At 39.5% G+C, this 23,979-nt stretch overlaps 1 protein-coding gene across 2 annotated transcripts in view; it reads left to right on the top strand.

Annotated features, from left to right (window-relative positions):
• Nucleotides 1-20,738, top strand: part of SLC35D1 (solute carrier family 35 member D1) — a gene marked incomplete at both ends in the record, with an annotated part of 46,498 nt that extends 25,760 nt beyond the window's left edge. For both annotated transcript variants that reach the window (XM_080690786.1, XM_080690785.1), the window contains 2 exons: nucleotides 1,588-1,670; nucleotides 20,630-20,738. In XM_080690786.1, coding sequence (XP_080546912.1) covers nucleotides 1,588-1,670; nucleotides 20,630-20,738 — 192 coding nt within the window. The remainder of the gene's footprint in view (nucleotides 1-1,587; nucleotides 1,671-20,629) is intronic.
• Nucleotides 20,739-23,979: the final 3,241 nt, after the last annotated feature.

Below are 23,979 nucleotides of genomic sequence, written 5' to 3'. Positions count from 1 at the left end.
GGATGGCCTCTATTGCTTGTACTCCTCTCTGCTGCTTCGTCTTACAGTTGAAGGATGGCGTGTCCACCCAAGCCCTTGCCGATTTCTTTCCTTAACCTTTAGTCATGAGCCTTTCAGTTTATGTTTTCCTAATGGACTTGGAACTTCCTTGTGTTCTTGAGGATTCCAGCCCCCAAAACCCTTGTGTCTGATTTCTCATTTCATTTTGGTGTGGTAGGGAAATCATCAGTGTAACTGGTTGAGAATGGAAATTTCCAGTCATGCCCCTACGATTCCAAATCACAATCCGTAGAGTAGCACCTGGAAATCTTGATTTTAGACAAGGTTTCCAATAATTCTCAGATGTACTAAAGTTTGAGAATTGCCATCTTAGTTTTGAGAAAACAGGATACTCGTGTTTCTTGGTAGATTCTGTCTGAAGGAGGTTAGTGTCTTTTTCCTGATAGTAAACCTTGCTTAAGATATGCTAATATATATCTATAGTGTTTCTAACTCCTGATTTTGCTCAGCAAGTGTTGGGCCTCTGTATCCTCTTTTTTTTTTTTTTTTTTTTTTTTTTTTTTGGTGGTACTGGGGTTCCTGGAAACCCTTCTACCTCCGGGCTACACTCCCAGACCTATTTTTTTTATATTTTTATTTGGAAACAGGGTCTCTTAAGCCAGCGCAGCTGGCTTCAAACCTGCGTGATCCTCCTGTCTCCGCTTCCCAAGTGCAGGGATTACAAGTGTGCACCACCACGCCTGGCCTCTTTTTGTTTTTATGGTGCTTTGGATTGCACCCAGGACCTTTTACATTTTAGACAAGTACTGTATCATTGAGCTACATCCCCTGTCCTGGCCTTTAAAGAATGCTGGAGTTCTTTCTTTACTGTCTCATAGGCCTGATTTAGGAGACCCCCAGGTACCAAGGGTGTTTGTGAATGTATAGTTTGTGGACGCTGTAATAGTAGAGAGAGAGAGAAGCATGCCTTATGAATATGAAAGAAGGGAAATCGGGAAAGAATTGAATGGTAGCTTAAACTTTGGAAAGTTGTTTTCTGCTTTTATTGTCTAAGGATAATTAAATGGAGCCAAAAGATGTTTGGACCTGGGAATATCCGGTAGAAGTGATTTTTTTGGCATAAAACTTTGGAATAACTTTCTGTGTTACTCAAGATAGCAAGGAAGATTCTTCTAAAACCATTCTTGACATTGGCAAAGTCCCCAGTCTCCCCTTTTTCCCTTTTAGAAGAAGAGGGAAAGATGTTTGTTAGCAGCCTTTCATTCTTTACTCTCCCCTCAGGTCAGTAGCTCTCCAGTGGGAGTAAAATACCATCTGTCAACCAATACCACAAGGCAGGGAAAGTGTGACAGTCATGTTAGCACTCTTCAGTATGGGTTTTCCAAAGCATTTACTCCTGGAGAAATAAGTTGGGAACAGGTGAATGTCACCATTCCATTAGTGCCCTAGTGCACACCACACTCAGTTTGGGTTTTTGTTCTTATTCTTTAAGTGTAGGTATTTGGGTCATAGCATGGATGGTTTATGTGTACATCTAAAATAACAGTTTAAACCTATGTAACAATATATTGTTATTTTTCTTTTCAGAATATATTAATAACTTATATTGGAATGGTCTTTGGTGGAGATTATATTTTCACCTGGACGAATTTCATTGGCTTAAATATCAGGTAAGTAAAAATATTTAATTAAATATAACCTAATTGGCAAGTGGGGTGTAGATACTCAAATAGTTTCACAGTAAGATTGGGCCAATAATTTAAGATTTGTTCACTTATTAAACAAATATTTATGAAGTGCCGTATGTGCCACATACTATCTCTATCATGCTTATTAAGAAAGGGGGAGAAAATGTTTCCATATTCAATCACAGTATTTGAAAATCTTTTCTTAAAGTTCCGGCTCTCTTAGACCTCAAAGAACAGTTATTTAATTATTATACTTGATAGCAGTAAAATGTTCTCAAGAAATTCAGAGCTAAAGAATTCCAGCTGTGTTACAGTTGCTTTATGTGTGTCACTACCTTTCTTTAGCCCTTACTTAATCTTCATCTGTGAAGAGGTTGACTGTTACTGTATTAAACAGATCTTTTTCAGTTCTAACAATTTGAATTTCATGGTTTTAAACATTACTTAATACTTAAAATGGTCAGATTTACATTTGGGCAAGACCTTAATTTTTTATTTATTTTTTATTTATTTTTTTGGTGGTACTGGGGTTCCTGGAAACCCTTCTACCTCTGGGCTACACTCCCAGACCTATTTTATACTTTTTATTTGGAAACAAGGTCTCTTAAGCCAGCGCACCTAGCTTTGAACCTGCGCAATCCTCCTGTCTCCACCTCCCACGCGTGGGGATTACAAGGGTGTGCCACCACACCCAGAAAAACCTTTATTTTTAAGTAAAACTTTAGTTCTACTTAAGAGCCCATTTGAGATCTTTAGGTGACATATCCCAAACTGAATTCCTTTTATTTCTTTTAGTTCTCCACAAACAGTCTCTATTATCTTGGTTCTGTCTAGCTGCTCAGAGCAAAAACTTTAGTCATCCTTGATGTTCTTATCTCATATCCAGTATCCAATGTGTTAGCAAATTCTGTTGACTTCAGAAATCATAAAGCAAAGGATCACATCTCACCATTGCCATAGCTTTCATCATTATTGAAGCCACCAGCATCTTTAGTGTTAGATACATGTATCCCTGGGCTGATGCACTGATGACCTCCCCTTCCAGTCAGTTTTCAACAAAGTAGACAGTGTATGCCTTGTGCAAGCTAAGTCAGAAAATGGTGTTCTTAAAACTCCTCCCTCCACACACACCTCCCATGGCTCTCCAAGCCTCAAAGTTCTTACCAGGTCCTCCTTATGTCCTCACCTTCAGCTCCTGGCTTCTCTTTACCTCCCTCACTCTGCTTCATCCACACAGGCCTCCTTGCTCTTCCTCTAGAATACTGGGCATGATTTATCTTCATGGTTGTTGGCTAGAATGAATTTTGATAGTTGTTTAATGAATACTTGCTTGGTGAATCCTATATGGATTGGTGAAAAAGCACTTTGGAAACTGTAAAGCTCTCTTCTGTTATATGATAGTCTTTTTTTTTTTTTTTTTTGGTGGTACTGGGGTTCCTGGAAGCCCTTCTACCTCCGGGCTACACTCCCAGACCTATTTTTACATTTTTATTTGGAAACAGGGTCTCCTAAGCCAGCGCGCGCGGCTGGCTTCGAACCTGCGCGATCCTCCTGTCTCTGCCTCCCAAGCGCGGGGATTACAAGCGTGCGCCACCACGCCCGGCCTTATGATAGTCTTTTTTTAACTTTCAGCAAATTACATTACTTCTCTGACCTTTTATTTCTTGAAATGTAAAGAAATAGCCAGGTGTGGTGTCACACACACACACACACACACACACACACACACACACACACACACACACTTATAATCCCAGTAATTGAGAAGCTGGAGCAAGAGGATTGCAGGTTCAAGGCCAGCCTCGGCAACCTAGTGAGGCCCCTTACAATTTACTGAGGCCTTGTTTTAAAATTTAAAAAATTGGGCCGGGGGTGTAGCTCGGAGGTAGAATGCTCCTGAGTTCAATCCCCAGTACCACACACCAAAAAAAAGGAAAGAAATGATAACTATTCTACCTTCCTAATGAATAAATATGAAAATTAATACTAAAATTATCAATAGGATAATGATTCCATTTTGGCCTTCCCCTGACACTTATTTACCACTATTGCCTTTGAAAGGAAAATCATTTGCTGTTTGTTGGAGTTGGTAGGATTGGTATGGTATATGGATACCTGAAGGTTGAATGTTTTAAGAGGAAGATGAGTAGTTGGGTATCAGACCTTGTTGTGTTAGTTTTTCTGTATTGGAGAGGAAAATAAGTTTGGAGTTTTTAGAATGGAATAATCTGATGAATATAAAGTACCTATTCACTACTTGGTCAATTTTTTTCATTGAAATTTGTGAAAGGCCAGGATGGAGTAATACAGGTAAATTCTGTTTTGACTTTGAATGCGACTTGAGTACATGCATTTTGAGAAATCTGGATTAAATAATCAAATACAGGCCTGTCTCAGCCAGGCGTGGTGGCGCACACTTGTAATCCCAGTACTCAGGAGGCTGAGACAAGAGGATCATAGTTTGTTAACAGCTGCAGCTACTTAGTGCGGCCCTCCGCAATTTAGTGAGACCCTGTTTCAAAGTAAAGAATAAAAATAGGGCTGGGGGTGTAGCTCAGAGATAGAATGCCCCTGGGTTCCATCCCCAGTGCTGCAAAAAATAAAAAGTAATAAAATAAATATAGGCCTGACGCAGAAATGACTTGATTTCCTTTTTGTCTTCCTTCAAATAAGTGAAATGAAGTAGGAGTGAGTGTCTGTATTCTCAGATCTCTGTCACTCACATCTCTTATAAGAAAAAAGGTCAGCCATGATGGCACGGAACTATAATCCCAGTTCTTTGGAGGCTGAGACAGGAGGATCACAGGTTTAAGGCCAGTGTCCACAACTTAACAAGACTCACAGCAGCCTAGTGAGATCCTGTTCCAAACCCAAATAAAAAAAAGGCTGAGGGTATAGCTCTGAGGTAGAAAGCCTTCAGTTTCTACTCCCCAGCTCCAAAAAGAAAAGAAAAGAAAGATAGGAAGATTTTATATCTAAAACTAATAAAGGGAATTCAGTAAAGTCACATGGTACAAAATCAACATACAAAAATAGTAGCATTTATATATGTTAACAAGCTATTTGATAAAGAAATTAAGATAACAACCTCCTTATAATAGCATCAGTTTTTAGGAGTAACTTAACCAAGGAGGTAAAAGGTTTGCACATTGAAAATTATGGTACACTGATTAAAGAAATTAAAGATCTAAGTAAATGGAAATATGTCTCATACTCTTGATTTAGGACGTAATATTGTCCATCTTACCCAAAGCAATCTATAGACTGAGTAATGTTACTATCAAAATCCAAACAGCAATTCTTACAGAAATAGGAAAAAATCCTAAAATTCATATAGAGCAACAGAAGATACAGAATAGTCAAAGCAATCTGGAAAAAGAAGAAGAGATAGAGGTATCACACTTCCTGATTTTAGTATTTACTACAGAGCTGCAGTAATTTAAAAAACATGGCACTGGCATAAAGACTTGTAAGCCAAAGAACCAGAAGAGAGCACAGAAATCAACCTGCACGTTTGTGGTCCATTGATTTTTGAGAAAGGTGCCAAGAAGTGGGGACAGGATAATGTCTTCAACAAATGGTGCTGGGAAAATTGGGTATCCACATGCAAAAGAATGAAATCACACTCATATACCATGTACAGAAATCAACTCAAAGTGGATTAAAGACTTAAGCATAAGACCTGAGATATAGACTCTAAAAGGAAACAGGAACAAAGCTTCATGGTGTTGGTGTTGAGTTCATGGATCTGATATTTAAAAGCACAAGCAAAAATAGACAAGTAAGACTATATCAAATGAAAAGCTTGTATGTAACCAAGGAAATAACAGATGGATAAAGCAACCCACAGAATGGGAGAAAATATTTGTAAACCATGTATCTAGTAAGGAGTTAATTTCCAAAATATATGAGGAACTCCTACAATTGGAAAATTAGTAAACACAATGACCTGATTATAATTTGGGCAAAATACTTGAATAGACAGGCTCCAGAGAAGATATACAGATGACCAGTGGATATAGGAAAAGGTGCTGAATATCACTATTATTAAGGAAATGAAAAATCAAAACCACAATGAGATACATCTCATGCCTTTTAGGATGGCTACTGTAAAAAAAATGTTAAGCTGAGTATGGTGGCACACACATGTAATCCCAGTACTTAGCTGAGACAGGAGGATTACAAGTTCAAAGCCATCCTCAGCAACATAGCGAGGCTTTCAGAAACCTAGTGAGACCCTGTTTCCAAATAAAGAAATAAAATATTGGGCTGGGAGCATAGCTTAGAGGTAGGATGCCTCTAGGTTCAATCCCCAGTAACAACAACAACAAAAAATGTTAGTAATGATGTGGAAAATTTTAAATCCTTATGGGTGGAAATGTAAATTGGTGTAGCTGCTAGGGAAATTAGAACGAAAATTCCTCAAAACATTAAAAGTAGAAATACCATATGACCTAGCAGTTTCACACCTGGGTGTATATACAAAAGAATATATTGAAGTCAGGATCTCAAAGTGAAATCTGCTCCCATGTTCTCCCAGCATTATTCACAATAGCTACAGTGGAAACAGCCCAAACTTTTTATTGACACATAAAGAAAATGTGTTATAGACATAACAATGAAATTACATTAGCTCTTAAAAAAGAACAAATGTGATATATATATATATATTCTTTTTATATATATATATTCTTTAATATATATAACAATATATATATAATATATATATAACTATATATAACAATGAAATTACATTAGCTCTTAAAAAAGAACAAATGATATATATATATTCTTTATATATATATTCTTTAATATATATAACAATATATATATATATAATATATATAACAATATATATAACAATGAAATTACATTAGCTCTTAAAAAAGAACAAATTATATATATATATAATTCATATATATATATTCTTTATATATATAATATATATATATTCTTTAATGTGGTATATATTATACAATTATACAGTATATAAATATAGTCTTTAATGTGGTATATATTATACAATATATAATTATATGATATATAAATATATTCTTTTTTAGTTTTGGGTTTTTTTTTATGGTAATGGGGATGGCACCCAGGGGCATTCTACCTCCGAGCAACACCCCCAGTCCTCTTTTTTATTCTTTATTTTGAAACAGGGTCTCACTGAGATGCAAAGAACCTCACTAAGTAGCTGAAGCTGTCTGCAAACCTCCAGTCTCAGCCTCTTGAATGCTAGGATTACAAGCATGCGCCACCACACCCAGATTTTTTATTATTTATTTATTTATTTTTGTGGTACTAGGGGTGGAACCCAGGGGTTTTTCTACCTCTTGGCTATACTCCCAGACCTATTTTATACTTCATTTGGAAACAGTCTCACTAAGTTGCCGAGACCCTCACTCAGTAGCTGAGGCTGTCTGTGAACCATGATCCTCCGATCTCTACCTCCCAAATGCTGGGTTTACAAGCGTGCGCCACCATGCCCGACTATAAATATATTCTTTAATGTGGTATATACATACAATGAAATGGCATTCTCTCTCAAATCAAGGAAATCCTGTCATTTCTGACAATATGGATGGGCCTAGAAGACACTATACTTAGTGAAGTAAGTCATTCACAAAACAAATTGTGCATGATTTCTCTTATTTGAGGCATCTAAAATAGTGAAACTCAGAAAAAAATAGAATGATGATTCAAGAAATGGACGAAGGGAAAATGACTTGTTCAGTGGGTATGAAGTTACAGTTATACAAGCTGAATAAATTGTAGGTATGTTATATAGGATAGTACCTACAGTTAACATAGGTTAGATAGACAAAGTTTTGTTAACAGCGAAGGTCTCATGTTCAATAGTCTAACTACACAAAGAGAGGGAGAAAGGCCAAGGGACATAGGAAACTTTTGAAAGTGATAGGTAGCCCTCACTTCCTGACTAGTAGAAGAAAACTTTTACCTTGATTTGATTATCCAGGTGTATGGATATGTCCAAACTCATGAAATTGTATACATTAAATATATATAGGTTTTTATATATCAGTCATACTTCAATAAAGCTAATACATTAAAGATAAAAAGACGCCGGATGTGGTGGTGCATGCTTGTAATCCCAGCATTTGGGAGGCTGAGACTGGAGGATCACGGTTCATGGACAGCCTCAGCTACTTAGTGAGGCCCTTTGCAACTCAGTGAGACCATGTTTCAAAATAAAGAATAAAAAAATAGGGCTGGGGGTGTAGCTCAGAGGTAGAATGCCCCTGGGTTCCATCCCCATTACTGAAGGAAAAAAAAAGAAAGATTTTTTTTCATATTGCAGGCTATTCTTTTTTTTTTTTTTTTTTTTCTTGTAGTAGGGAGTATTGAATCCAAGGGATTCTACCTCTGAACTATACCCCAGCCCTATTTTTTATTTTGAAACAGGGTCTCACTAAGTTGCAGGGGGCCTCACTGAATTGCTGAGGCTATATATAAACATGTGAACCTTCTGGTTCACCTTTCCAAATTCTGGGATTACAGGTATGAACCACCACACTGGCCTGCAGGCTATTCCCAAAAAAAAAAAAAAAAAAAAAAAAACTTCCCAGGTATCTGAATATGTTGGAATGTTACAACATGTTCTCACTTAATATGTATCAAAACCAAAACATCTTGAAAATTCTTCCCCTGGAGTTTCTTTTTGTGTCAGAAAATTTTGATTAATTGTACAGTTTTGGTTAAATAAATACCATTTTGCTAGCCAAGGTCATGACGTTAATGATTTTCTTTTATAATATTTTAAGTAATTTCAAATTGCTTTTACATTTTACTGTAATAAATTTTACATACTTTATCTGTTCTTATTCCTATTTTATTACAAGGCTATGAAGAATAACTGATAGTTAACCAGTTAACGTTTAAATTACTTACAGAGTTGAGATTAGAATCTAGGTATTCCGAGTCCTATTTAAATATTTCCATTACAGCATGTTTGTTAGTTTTTTTGACAAGAAATGTATAATGTCTACAATTTTCTTCTCACTTTTTCTCCTTAAAATGAAAAGTATGACTTTGATGTTTACTTTTTTTGTTTTCTTCCACCAGTCAGCAAACAGAGTTAGAAGTTATATACATTACTTGCATTTTTTAGCATAATAAACTCAGAGGAGCTACTTATTAGACTTTACTTTGCTTCAAAATGATGACAGTTAATTCTTGACAGTGCATTTTGAAGGGAGTCAGTAATAGAACCATATTCTTAAAATAATCTCTGATTAAATGTGAACATCTGTAGCTCCTCTCCACCCTACCTAGTTTGTTTGCTGTTCTAAGAAAAGTTTGAATAGCACTCTTTCTGGTATGATTCAGGTACAGGAGGTTTGCTTGGTAGCTTTTCAGCCTTTATCCAACTTTGATCCTGTGACTTAGAGAGGTATTTTTTCCTTATTAGGGCTCCTACTGAGAGCCCGTCTTCCACTCCCTAAATGCCTTTTTCCAGTGACTGAATCCTATGTGTTCAGCCAAGCCAAAAAAAGCCACAGAGAGGGTGGGGAATGAACAGAACGAAGACAGAGCACACTCCTGTGCGTCCACTAGAGCTTGGTTGGGCCCGAGGCCCAGGCCTGAGTAGTGTTGCCTTTCCAGATATGACACCATCATCCTCACATTTGCCCAGGCTGGAACTCTTAAACTCCCTGGCATTCATCTTTTCCTAATTCTTTTTTCTGCCACTAAGAAAAGAAATTTATGATTAAGCACAATAAAATTTGCCCTTTTTACTATACAGTATTGAATTTTGGCAAATGCATACAGTCCTATAACCACCACCACCACCAAATTGAGAACCAGAACAGTTCTGTCACCTTCTGAAATTTCCTCATGCTCTTTAGTATTAAGTTCCTCCCACTCCCCTCAGACTCTGATGACATTTTCTGTCCATACAGTTTCCAAAACATTATATAAGTGATGTATAATGTATGTAGCTTTTGAGTCTGGCTCCTGTTCTGAGCATACTACACTTGAGTTTCTGTGTTTTTGCTTGTGTCACTGAAATATATATTTCTATTGCTTAGTGTTATCCTATCGAATGGATATATTGTAGTTTATTTCACAACGTGAAAAACATTTGGGTTGTTTCTAGTTTTTAGCTATTATATATTAGCTACTGTAAGCATTTGCTTAGAAGTGTATGTATATATTTAAGTTTTCATTTCAGTGGGGTAAATGAATGGAATTCTTAGGATGTAGAAGAATATATGTTTAATTTTATAAGAAATTGTCAAACTGTTTTCTAAAATGGCGAGTTCATTTTGAATAGCCACAGCAACGAATGAAAATTCCATTTGCTGAATATCTTGACCTTTGATTGTCACTGTTTGTTTTTGTTTTGTTTTAATTTTAATCTTTCTAATAGACCTATAATGGTATCTCATTGTGATTTTATTTCCTTAAAGAGTCATGATGTTTAAGCATCTTTTCATGTGCTTATTTGTCATCTGTAAATATGTTTAGAGTTCTGTGTTGTTATGAATATGGGTCCTTTATCAGATATGTGATTTGCAAATATCGTTTCCCAGTTTGGGGCTTGTCTTTTCATTAAGTTTCTTTCTTTCTTTCTTTCTTTCTTTCTTTCTTTCTTTCTTTCTTTCTTTCTTTCTTTCTTTCTTCTAGTACTGGGGATGGAACCCAGAGGCATTGTACCTATGAGCTACACTCCCAGCCCTATTTTTTTAGTCCTTTTATTTTTGAAACAAGGTCTACCTGAGTTGCAGAGGGCTAAGTAGTTGAAGCAGCCCGCGAACTGCGATCCTCCTGTCTCAGCCTCCCAAATTGTGGGATTACAAGTGTGCACCACCTCGCCTGCCCAGTGTTCTATTTTGGACTTGTTTCCTTAGAAGGGTTTGGTTTCTTGGTGGCAGGCTGCTGCTTCTTTTGGATAAGTCCATCCTCATAGGCACTTCTGGTTCCAGTCTTCTCTTGAAGTAAGGGCATAAACATTTCCTTTCCTCAGTGGTTCTGTCATTTGGAAAGATAGAAGGATGTGTCTTGTGTTATGAGGTAGTTGCTGCTGATGTAATACCAAGCAGACTTCTCACTAGAATGGCATGTACTTGTGAACAGGTTGGAGGCAGGCTCACTAGCTTCTTAGTTATGTCACAGTTCACAGCAGAAGAGAGCTGAATTGAAAATTCTGAGCCAGGTGTGGTGGTGCATGCATGAAATTCCTGCATTCGGGAGACTGAGACCAGAGGATCGCAATTCACTGACAGCCTTGGCTATATAGCTAGGTCCTTCTTAACTCAGTGAGACCGTTTCAAAAAAAAAAAAAAAAAAAAAGATTAAAAAATAGGGCAGGGGCTGTAGCTCCGAGGTAGAATGCCCCTAGGTTTTCTCCCCAGTACTGCAAAAAAAAAAAGAAAAGAAAAAAAAGAAAAGAAAAAATAATCTGTTTTTTGTTGCTGATAACTGCCACAAACTGTCTACCATTCACTTTTCTCATTTCTAATTCTAGGGTTTGGCCTAGAGTTGTCTTGTAGTCTGCCACTTAGCTTCCCTGAGTGAGTCCCCAGGACATCCTGTGGGAAGTGTGTCAGGTGGCCAGTTGGTCCAAGGTTATTTTGGAGAAGACGTAGGAATTTCCTCCAGGTATGGAAAACACATTAATGTGTTTCCTTTTAGTTCTAATGGGAGTTCTCCACCCATATATATGGGGTTTTAAGAGGAAGGAAAGAAAAAAAGAGCACAGAGGCTAAGGAGAAATTTATGGAAATTCTCAAGCCTTGAGTATCAAATATGTCAACAAAGCAGAAAAAGGTCCATTCCTAAAAGTGCAATAAAAGTCCTTCTTCTAAAACACTAACCCTAAACTGTAAATGTATGTAGGAAACAAGTATTCAAGGCTTATGTTCTTTTATTTCTTTAACTTTTCTGTAATACAATCTTTTTTACAACCCATGCATGCTGGCTGTGGTGGCATACACTTGTAATCCCAGCATTTGGGAGGCTGGGACAGGAAGATTGCAGTTCACGGAGAGCCTCAGATACTGAGGCCTTCTGCAACTTAGTGAGACCTTGTTTCAAAATAGAGAATAAAAAAACAGGGCTGGAGGTATAGCTTGGAGATAGAATGCCCCTGGGTTCCATCCCCAGTACCAGGAAAAAAAAAAAAAAAAAAAACTTTATATACGTGTACTCCTCCAGATTTCTTTTTAAGAGAGCATTTTCTGACTCATATCAGTCAATAAAGCGAGTCATATCTTTGTCAAGGGCTGTGAGTACAGTACCACAAGCATCACAACAAGATTTGTGAATCTTGGTTTTTGTTCTAAATTCTCTCCTGGGCACACTCCCAAAACTCCTAGGCAGATGGAATGGTTCATATCCTGGCCAGACTTCTATTATGAAAGCACTTCTATTTTTAACATTTGTGCAAAGATCAACACTTAATTTAGTATAGAAACTACATCAATACCTGGGAAGGTCACAGGGAATTATTAATGTATGTTGAGTACCTGGTATATAACAGCCACCTTTTACCATGCTTTTTTTTTTTTTTTTTTTTTTTTTTTGGTGGTGCTGGGGATGGAACCTTTTTACTTCCAGACTACACTCCCAGACCTATTTTTTATATTTTATTTGGAAACAGGGTCTCTTAAGCCAGCGAGGCTGGCTTCAAGCCTGCCTCAAGCGTTCTTCCTGTGTCCGCCTCCCAAGCACGGGGATTACAAGCATGCGCCACCACACCCGACACCATTCCATTTTTTTAACTTGTTCAAGATCACATAAGTACCACAGTAAGAAAAAGAGCTGAGACACTAATTCTAACCAGACTCGAAAACTCTGCCTCAAGACATGAATGAGGTCTTCCTCGCTAGGTGTTTGGTCAGTCACATGAGGGACAAAAGAGGTTAAAATCGCTCCTCTCAGTTTTGCCTCTTTCCAAAGTCTTGCTTCCTCCAGCCTCACAACTGATTTGTCTTTTTTTCCTCCTCTCTCCTGTGGCTGGCAGGGTAAGAATCAGCTCTTGAACCTATATTAAGGAAGTGGCTGCTCAGTGCGTGGCAAAAACATAAGAGAATTTCATTTCAGGAATTTGTAGTCTAGCCAGGAAGACTCACTTCTAAATAAACAAATGTTTGATAGGTGACTACTGTATAACCAGATGTTATTTTAGGCCCTGGGAATAAAGCTGCTCTAAAACTCATCCAAATCCCTGCCCCATGGAGTTTTTCTCCTAGTAAGGGAGACAGAAATGAGTGAAGATAAATGAGTAAAATATTTGCCCTGTTAATTAGAGATAAACAGTACTGGAGAAAAATAAAGTAGGTAAGCAGGTTAGGGAAAATTGAGGGGGTGGAGAGTGCTTAATGAGGAAGTTAGATTGTGTGCGAAGACCTGAAGTAACTGAGGTAATGCGCCATGCAGATTCTGGAGGGAAGGGCAAGTGAAAATGCCAGGCGTGTTCAAGGACAGGAAAGAACCTGGTGAGTGGCTGGAGCCTAGTGAAAGGAGATGAGGCCAGAGGGTTATGAGGAGGAGATTTGTAATGACCATCTTTGAGAAATAGGAAGATAGAGGAGTTTAAACAGAGTGATATGATGTAAATGAGTTTTAACAGGATTTCTTAGCCACTGTGTTGAGATTAGCCTGAAGGAGGAGGGAAAATGTGGAATGATTATGTTAACAGCAGTGGCTTTTGTTTACATAGGGATCGATGGTAACGTGAAGCATGTACATGGTGCTGACAGCAGTGACCAAGTGCTTTCTACACGTTCTCTACAGAGAGCTTTTATGAGCTATCATCAAAAAAATATCACAGGATAGCTGCCCAGATGGTACTAGTAATATAGATTGTGTAGTCTCAGGAAATAAGATCATACTGGGAATTGTTTGGGAGGAGATACATAGATGAAAGAATATTTGTTAAGGAGATAGAATTTGGAGAGATGAAAAGAGAAGGATGGTTATTCTAGCCATTATATACTATCTAACAAAAGCATGGAACTGGAGGTGTAGTGTAGGAAGGGGCTTAGGGACGTTGTGATGTACCATATGGCTTGAGCAAGAGGGATTGCAAAATGGTAATGTTTGTTTGTTTGTTTGTGGCTCTGTGGATTGAACCAATGAGCATTCTATATCTGATCTACATCCCAGCCCTATTTTATTTTCTCTTTCAAAATAGAGCCTTGCTAAGTTGCTTAGGCTGTCTTTGAACCTGCAATCCTGTCTTAGCTTCCTGGGATTACAGACATGTGGCACTGTGCCCAGTTCACAATGGTAATTTTGGGAAAATATTTAGGCGCTCAAGTGTGAGAGTCCTCAAATGTCTCATTACATAGGAAGATTGAGTACCAAATTCAGAAGACATTTTGAGAGTTACTACTAAATTATAGTTAGTAGAGGTTAGGTCATGGCTGGCCTACTTGCAGTATAATTAAGGCCTCATTGAGATGACCCAAAACAGGAAAGCCTTATTATACTTTGGATTCCTTGATTTTCTGTGTTAATGAGGTATGCTGCCAAGAGGATAAGGAGAAGCAGCAAACTCCAAAACTGATTTTCCCCTTTTGCTTTTTGGCAGTGTTACCCCCAATATTTCCTAGCATTTTGACTTTTACTCCTGTTAGATGGCTACTCTATGCTAACTAAATTTGAAATTATCTGTTGTCCTGTTATATAATGTATATATATATAACTTAGTACATAGTTGTATATTAATTATTTTACATATTAATATGCCAATTTGTCATTTAGCTACATAGCTTAGTTCTTACGTCAGTCCTACAAGGTTGGTACTCTAATCTCCATCTCACAGATGAGGGAACCAGGGCCAGAGGAGTTCATCTGCAGCATGTCTCATTGCTGTTTCAGAGTGCACAGTTAGATGTTCTCTTCGCAGCCCCTGTTGCTTCTGTTTATCTCTTCAGTTTGGACAGCCCTGGCCAGCGGTGGAGGAGAGCAGCCCTGCTGCTCTGCTTTGTCCAGCCAGTGAGAAAAAAGATGGAAGGGGCTCCCCACAGCTGCTCTGTGGGAGCTGAGATGGGCGCCCCTGGCCACTGTAGGAAGGCTGTACCCAGAAACTCAGCTAGTTGGCAGAAATTGTGTTTGTTAGAAAAGCAGAAGCCAAACTATCTTGCACGGTAGGTTTTGGTGCAGATTGGCATATTTTACATATAGGAGACAAAGTCTAATCTAAGAGGTGGTAAGAAAGGTGGAGACCGCCTGGATTTCATGTCTTGTTCTCTGCCTGTGAGTTGTTATATGAAAGGCATTTTTAGTATACATATATTTATAGGATGGATATGTAAGTGTTGGAGGCTAGTGACTGTGTCCATACCTGAGGTCTAGAAGATGCAGGCTGTGTTTTCCTTGCTTTTGCAGATCAGACGTGGACCAGAGCAGATGATGTAGATTCATCAGACTCAGTAGACTCAGAAGCAGATGAGGCTGACTCCACACTTTTCAGTGAGACTTGCAGTGTTCTAAGTAGACCTCTGTCTGCACGGAACTGTAGTTTGTCCTTTTTTTTTTTCTGATTATCTCCCAGACGTGTCTGCCATAGCAGTTGGGTTGTGCTGTGGTCTAAATATTGTACAAATGGAAAATTGCTTGGGTTTTTTTAAAGGCTCATGTAATATGTGGTTATTTTTAATGTGCATATTTAGCTTTTCAAAAGAAAAAGAAAAATCTGGTTGATGCTTTCTACAATAAAGAGGCTTTTTTAATGAATATTTAGGGTATTCTAACTTAATACCAATTCCAAAATACTGAAAAGTGTCAATTGTAATGTGTCAATAGATAACGAAAAATTTTTTGTTGGAAGCAGTAGAGAATCATTTTACTTACAATCATTTGAAAGTGATGTATAAAAATTAGACAGAACTTCTAACCCCCTCAGATCCAGGCCTTTATCTTTCTTTCCCTCTCTTCCCAACCTTTTCTCCCAAAGCTGTAGAAAAGCAATTTTATTTAATTTAATTAATTTATTTTTGGTGGTACTGGGGTTCCTGGAAGCCCTTCTACCTCCGGGCTACACTCCCAGGTCTATTTTATACTTTTTTATTTTTGGAAACAGGGTCTCTTACGCCAGCGTGGCTGGCTTCAAACCTGCGTGATCCTCCTGTCTCCGCCTCCCAAGTGTGGGGATTACAAGCGTGCGCTACCATGCCCGGCCTGTAGAAAAGCAATTTAAAGTTTCATTGCAAGGCATCAACTCACTAGTGCTTGATACATAATATACTTACTGAAGAATGTTCAGTTCTCTTCAGATGTTTCACGAATTGCCATCTCTCTAAACATAAATGTTTAGTAATGATCAAGTCGGGAATAAGGATGATATAAGAAAATCTTTTGTTGTTGCCTTAAGTTGGATTTTGTGAACATTGAAAAGCCTGCTCTTCAGTCTCCAGAATTGGGATGAGCAAAGTCTCTATGCTTTGGTTTTCTGGTTGTCTGAGCAATGCACTCTCCTCCTGCACCATGCTGTCTTTTGGCTGTGGACCGCAGTGTTTTTATTCCTCCAAAATGTGTGTTTACGTTTTAACCCCCAAGGTGAGATACTAGGAGCAGGGTTTGGGGAGGTGATTGCGTCATGGAAGGGGAGTGCTCTTGAATGGGATCTCCTGTATAAGAGATGCCTGAGATACCCCTCACCAGTGCCTTCAGACAAGGGTGCTGTGAACCAGAATGATTTATTTTCCTCTTCAGTACAGAATCTGCCTTGATCTTGGATGGTCTGGCTTCTAGAACTATGAAAAACACATTTCTATTCTTCATAAGCCTCTTTTTTATGGTATTTTCTCATAGCAGCTCAAGTGGGCTGTAGCATTTGTTGTTATACCACCCTACCAGGATCAGGACCGGCAGGGAAGGTGGGAGAGAAGGGGGTGAAGCCTCTTGATTGCTCACTGTGTGCCAGAGGTGGATTTGGATTCTTTGCACTCATATCTAATCCTCAGACTGGCCTGGCTAGATAATAGCATTCTTATTTGATTTATACAGCAATGGAATCTCAGAGTGACTAATTTTCCCAAGGTCCCAGAGCTAGTAGTATCCTAAGGATTTGGGGGTTTTTTTATTTTAATTTTAATTTTTATGTGGAACTTATTAAAAATGGCATACATTCAGATTGTGCTTGGTGCCCTCTATCCTAAGGATTTGAGCCAAGGCCTTACTCTGGAATCTGTGGTTTTACATTCTGCAGATCACACTAAGGGAATAGGGTCTGGGAACATGAATGGGAGTCGGCCTGGGATAGATTCTGGGGCATTCTTTGTCTTCTATCCTGCACTTGCCAGGGTTTCTGTCTGGTGAAATGGGCTTCATATGAGCATCAAAGATTGTCTTGACGGGAACAATACCAAGACCATTGCTTTTAGGTTACTATGGAAGTTTGGAAAGCTAGAGAAGAGGGTAGAAGAAGGAAGGGGCAGGCCTCACTTTGTTTGGGGGTGTGGTAGGTTTGGAAGCAAAGCAAAATTGAATGTCGTGTGGATATACTTGTGGCCTTCAAAGAATTCCTAGCTTCAGTCATGAAAACTAAAGTAAGCCTTGTCCTTGGGCCCCAGCCCAGCTACTGGGAAATCATCAGGTTGATACACTAGAAAAGCATTTTGCAGAAGAGCAAAGTCAAACTCCCAAACGATAAAGTGGGGGAAAGCCACCAGGTAAAGGGCGAGCTGAAGCTCTGTGAACACTGGTACCCTTAGGGTTGGGCTCACAGGCTCCTGTTTTTAAGCGGGTTGGTAAGGGGTAATCAGTTTAGCAGTTATTTATTGTGTTACTACTAAGTGCCAGGCTCTTTGTGGGAAACTCCATAGAGATTAAAGAATAAGGCCTTGAGAAGTTTACAGGGCAGTGAAGAGAGCTGAAGGACAAGTAACTGCAGTATCGGTGGAGTCAGCACCATAAAGGAGGCAGCCGTTGCCGTGGAGAGAGACTGACTGGGGCCTTATTCTGGTTCATCATTAAGGTGCCTTGTGACCCTGAGTTTCTTGTAACTCTAGGATTCAGTTTCCTCATCTGTAAAATGGGTACCTTGTGGGGATATTGTACCTTGGAGGAACATTGCAACAGTAGGAAATGTATGTAATATATGTGGCACATAGTGCCCTGCAGTAACTGGTCACAGTTTGAGTATTATTAAGTGCTGTTCGGTCAGATGAGAAATATTGAGGATCTGATTGGAAGGTTCAGTTGGAGAAGGCTTTGTGTGGGCTTGATGGAGGTTTCAGAGAATGGGCAGTATTATCTAAGCACCTGTAGTACAGAGTCAGTGTCCGTGCTTGGTCTCACTTCCTGGTAGGAACAGGAGGTAGGCATCTCACATCCTGATACAGGTGCCCTGGGGCTGGCATGTCAAAGCCCCCAGGAAAAAAGAACCAATATCAAATCAACAGTATGTTTATGAGCCTCATAATCAGGTAGAAAATGAAGGTCAAACCCAGGGCAGGAAAATCTGAAAGCAGAGCCCAGCCAGGCATCCCGCTGGCTGGAAGTCCAAGGAGCCCTGGGTAGCAGTGTCACTGGAGAGCAGGGCAGGCTGGGAACGCCAGTCTCTGAGCTCCTCCAACTGTGTCAGCTTGGTGATGGGGGCAGGAGGTTGTGTATCCCAGATGGGTCCAAGATCTCCATAGAGAATTCATAAGCATTGTCCCCAAACAGTGAGTTGCTGGGACTGAGGAAGAGGCCCTGGGTTTGATCCCTAGCACTGAGGAAAAGAAAGGAAAGAAAGAAGCCAGAACCAAAGAGTGAATCCTCATGGTGGTAGGTGGGGTGGACAAGTGAGGTGTAGAGGCTGCCAGCTGCCCTAGGCTAAAGGCTTGGACGAAAAGTTCCTCACTAGGAACTTGCTTCTAGCTAGAAAGAATTACTAATGTAATCTCACTATTCAGATGTAATAGCATCCAGTGTACTCTGTTCAAACTTTTCTCTATTCTGATATAGGTTAATATATATATTCATGTTCATTTAAATAAGATAGGATTAAATAATGTTTAATATTTTGTGATTTTTTTTCTCATTTGTCATTGCTCATTTTTATTTTATGCTATTTTAGTGGATGTACAATATTCCATTAAATTGAATATATGTAGTTGTTCACTATGGAATATTTACCTTTTGAAAGTACAATTTTATTGGTGCATTATAGTCTCACATTATAATATAGTTCAGAGTGATAGGGTAAACATGCACACAGTACTTGGTGAGCCCCCCCCCCCGTTCCCTCCCCATATCCTCCCCTTCCTCGTACGTGACACTAAGATGGCATTGATAATTTCATATGTGTATATAAAATGTCAGTAGAAGGATTCCTTCATCAAGTTTCCCTCCCTCACATCCTGCCTTCCCCTACACCCCTCCCGGCTCCACTGGAATCTCTCCTTTATCTGAAGTCCCTCCTGTCTCTCACTCCCTAACTTCCACATCTGAGAGAAAACATATGACCGACCCTTCACCTTCTGTGACTGGCTAATCTCACTTAATGTAATGTTCTCCAGGTCCATCCATTTCCCTTCAAATGACATAAATTTGTTCTTCTTTATTGCCGAGTAGAATTCGACCCATATGGATATCTCATAATTTTGTAATCCAGTCATCTGTTGATGGATACCTAGCCTGGTTCCATTATTTGGCTATTGTAAATTACGCTGCTGTAGACATGGATATACATGTATTACTATAATATTCTGATTTTAATTCCCTTGGAAAGATACCTAGAAGTGGCATAGCTGGATTTCTGAGTAACCTCCACACTGATCTCCATAGCAGCTGCAGTAATTGCAATTCCACCATTAGTCTCGAAGAGTTCTCATTTCTTCACATCCTTGCCAGCATCCATTGTTGTTTGTATTTTTTATATTTGCCATTCTAGTTGGGGTTAGATATAATCTCAGTATAGTTTTGATTTATATCTCCCTGATTGCTAATGATGTTGATCATTTTTTCATGGATTCATTGGCCATTTGTATTTCTTTTGTGAAGTGTCTATTTAGTTACTTGCCCATTTCTTGATTGGCTTATTTGTTGTTTTAGTATTAAGTCTTTTAAATTCTTTGTATTTTATAGATATTAGTTCTCTATTAAAGGAGTAGCTGGCAAGACCTCTTACCATTCTGTACACTTTCTTTAAACTCTTGATGGTTTTCTTTGCTACACAGAAGCTTTTTAATTTTAATTCCATCGTATTTATTAATTCTTGTTTTAATTTTTGAGCTTTGGGGTCTTATTGAGGAAGTTTCTACCTGTTCCCATATGTTGGAGCAATAGTCCTATGCTCTCCTCTAGTAATTTCAAAGTCTCTGGCCTAATTTCTAGGTCTTTGATCCATTTTGAGTTGACTTTAATGCAGGTTAAGAGATTGGGGGTTAATTCCATTTTCTACAAATGCATAACCAGTTTTCCCAACACCAGTTGGTAAGAGGGCTGTCTTTCCTCCAATTGTTTTTGGCACCTTTGTCAAGAATCAACTGGCTCTAAGTATGTAGAGTTGTTTCTATACCTTCTATTTTGTTCCATTGGTCTATGTCTGTTTTTGTGCCAATACCATGCAGTTTTTTTATTACTATAGCTCTGTAGTAGAACTTGAAGACAGATGCCAGGTGTGGTGGTGCTTGCTTGTAATCCCAGCATTCGGGAGACTGAAACAGGAGGATCGAGGTTCTAGGACAGCCTCACTTACCTAGTGAGGCCCTTTGCAACTCACTGAGACCCTATTTCAAAATAAAGAATAAAAAATAGGGCTGGGGGTATAGCTTGGAGGTAGAATGCCCCTGGGCTCCATCATCAGTACCGCAAAAATAAACAAACAAACAAACAAACAAAAATCCCTTGAAGACAAGTATTGAAACAGTTAACTTTTATCTTTTTTTTTTTTTTTGCTATTATAAACATTGTAAAATACTTCCCCTCCCCTTTCTTCCCTCTTTTCTTAACCTCTTGGTGGTTTTTCTGTTTTGCAGTATTGCTGGGAGCTTGGTGTACTCCTACATCACATTCACTGAAGAACAGCTCAGCAAACAGTCAGAAGCCAGTAACAAGCTGGACAATAAGGGGAAAGGAGCAGTGTGACCAGAAGATGGCTCCAACCATGTACGCCTACGTTTCTGATCAACTCAGAACACTGGCAGTTCCTACACAGATACTGAGATGTCTTGATTATGGAGAAAATACCATTCATTTGCACTTGTACAATCCAAGGATTGATTGCTGCCTTTTAAAATTTTATGAGAGAAACTTATGACTCTATTTTAAATATGTTGTTTGAATTAATTTATATCAGAATGGAAAATGGACTAGGCCTTTTAATTTATTTTTCTTCTATTCTGACAGTGAAACATCAGTGTTTTGAAAATACTTAATTCCCTAGTTTGATATCCAGGTGTCCCTGAGGGCTGCATAGCTAATGTGTTTCCAGTGGAGCCCGATTATTCAAATTACTGCTATGTCTGGAGGCAGTTTAGCCTTTCTTCTGCTAGAAATGTAGATGAGGATCTGAAATCTCTCTTTGAATTTTCTTATGATTGCATTGTCTTCATGGTATCATCATTGCATTCACCAAAGGCAACAGCTTTGGGGTTTCCATGTTTGCTTCCTTGAGAGCCCGTGATAAGTGGTGGGCATTCCTTGACATGCACTGCCCCCTCCGTGCACATGGGATTATGCAGGGATAGAGGAATGAGGCCTTTTACTCATCTGTTTGACTCATTGACTCAGATAAAATGTATTGAGTATCTGTGTCAGGCACTGTGCTGAGTGCTGGTGATTCACAGATACCTTGGCAGGTCACTGAAAGAAGTTATTCCTCCTGTAATAGCTGAGTCCAGTTTACTCAGATGGCATTGTTTAAGCTTTCAGAAACTGCTAGTCTGTAGATAGGATTAGAAGCCCCTGCCCTACCTACCTCAACACCGATGCATTGAATACTGATACCACCATGTTACACTGAAGTAGAAACCTGCCTTTTATAAGCCAGTGCATTGTAGCAACCACCCCTTCTTCTCTAAGAATGGCAGACAGGCAAGATGACCACCATCTCTTTCCCCAGGCCTCCCTCCTCTGGGCTTGATGGCTACTCTTTTTATTCTTTAGATCAATATGACAAGATCAAACCTTTCTGAAAGTGTTGGTTTGAGAGGAAAAGCTGGTGGGTGCTTTCATACTGTTGAGGCTTGATTTTTCTCTGGCGGTGTCAGTGTTCCTCCCTCCTTAAGTGGCATGAGCATTTCTCTCTCCTTTGGACACACCCATCCTCATCCTGTGTCCCTGCTGGTTCACTTCCTGAGCTTGGCAGCTTCTTGCAAGACCAATGTTGCCTTCTGGAAGAGCAGCTGTAGAAGGGCATTGCTTGTATTGCTTCTTTTTGGGGAGGGAAGTGTGAACTCAGACACAGTTCTGTGGCTTGGCTCAGAGACATCCTTTGACCTTGTAGGTGAGTGTGCTTGTTCAGGTCAGTTGTGCGGTCTGTATCAAAGATGAGTGTACACGTGAGCTTCTGTTTCATCGAGTTAGGGACCCACTGGATTCTGTTGACCAAAAACACTTAGTATTTTGTCCACTCAATAAGGGACAAAATTTTTTTGATTTTTTTTTTTAATTTGAAAATTTGCATTGAGCCCCGCCCCTAAGCTCACTTTTCTTCAGCATCATCTGGTCTGAGAAAATTTCAGCAGGAGAATAGGATGGGTCTTATTTGTTTCTGTTTTACCAATGAGAAATCAAGACTTGAGAAAGTAGGTGACTTGAGCCAGGTGTGTTGGCACATGCCTATAATCCCAGTACTTGGGAGGCAGAGATAGGAGGATTGCAGGTTCAAGGACAGCCTCAGCAAGTAGTGAGACTCATCAACCTAGCGAGACCCTGTTTCCAAATAAGAAATAAAATTGGACTGGGGGATGTAGCTTGAAGGTAGAGTGCCTCTGGGTTCAGTCCCCAGTACCACTTGCCGTGTGTGGTGGCACACGCTTGTAATCCCCGCGGAAACAGGAGGATCACGCAGGTCTGAAGCCAGACGCCTGACTTAAGAGACCCTGTTTCCAAAAATAAAAAAGTATAAAATAGGTCTGGGAGTATAGCCTGGAAATAGAAGGGCTCCCAGGAACCCCAGTACCACCCACACACACAAACTTGAGAAAGTAGGTGACTTGCTTCTAAATCCATGTTCTTTTTACATAGAGCCACACTGCCATTTAACTAACTGGCCTTCCCTGCTGAGTAAGGAAGCAGGGATGCTGACTTAGCTCATGGTCTTTCAAAGACACAAGCGGCTGGTCAAACTTGGAGTCAGTCACTTTGCAAACCAGGGTGAGTGACCGGTCTGCCCAGGAGCCTATTTGTAGCATCCAGGCTGATCTCAGTTGCTAGACAATTCTGGCTGTGAATACTGCCTGTCTCTGCCTTTTTTTGCCCAGATACAGCTGATGGGCATAGTGAGAGACAATTTTGCAACTTTTTGCCCTCTATCAACCACACGGAGGGAACTGTGATATTCAAAAAGCCCTTGGATATGTTGAAGAGGTATTGCACTAGAGCTCTAACGGGTTGAACTGCTTCTTGGGGGGTCAGGTTCCTGTGGAAGCCTGTCTCCTCCCCGGTTGATAGGAGAAGCAGCGTATAGTTGTAGCTTACCAAATGCACATCACCCCAGAGCTGCCTGTGCTGACCAGAGCAGTACAGCACTCACAGCTTCTGTCCTGTCTGTGTCCTAATTCCTTTAGCCACCACCAGCATCCAGGGTGCAAGGGAGCAAATGGCGTAATTGCGATTAAATAGTAGCTAGCCAAGTTTTGGAGTTTGTGATTTTATTTACAGAGACCTCAGATAAGACACTAAAATATATACTTGGTACTCTTGCCCCTCAGTGCCCAGATTTTGACCCGAGGCAAACATCCTTTGACCTATTAACTCCCTTACGGGGTATAGAGTTTACTCTTTAATTTGCCCATGGTGACAAATGAACTATAGTAAAAAATTCCAATAGCCACATTCTCTGACTAATGGCTTCTCTTCCTTGAGTTAACAAAGGTGAAGTCCTTGGCCAGTCTACGTGCAGTCAGTGCCAGATAGATTAGAATAACTCTGGTTGGCCAGACTATACATTGCCATCTTGTCACTTGATTTTTAATGGCTTCTTGCGGCTAATTTATGAGTCAATTATTTGCAGCATCCAGCTTGCACATAGGTTATAAAAATGTGCATTTTGCAAACTTTCTACAATCCTGTTGTTTCAGGAATCCATGGGGAGGGGGTGGGGGCTACTCAGTAAAGCCGCGTCAGATTCTTCACAGAAGGAATAGTAGAATTTCACATTTGA

This window comes from Muscardinus avellanarius, assembly GCF_963383645.1.
Source record: "Muscardinus avellanarius genome assembly, chromosome: 3".
NCBI classification, from domain to species: Eukaryota; Metazoa; Chordata; class Mammalia; order Rodentia; family Gliridae; genus Muscardinus; species Muscardinus avellanarius.
This window is presented reverse-complemented; position numbering and strand designations above follow the sequence as displayed.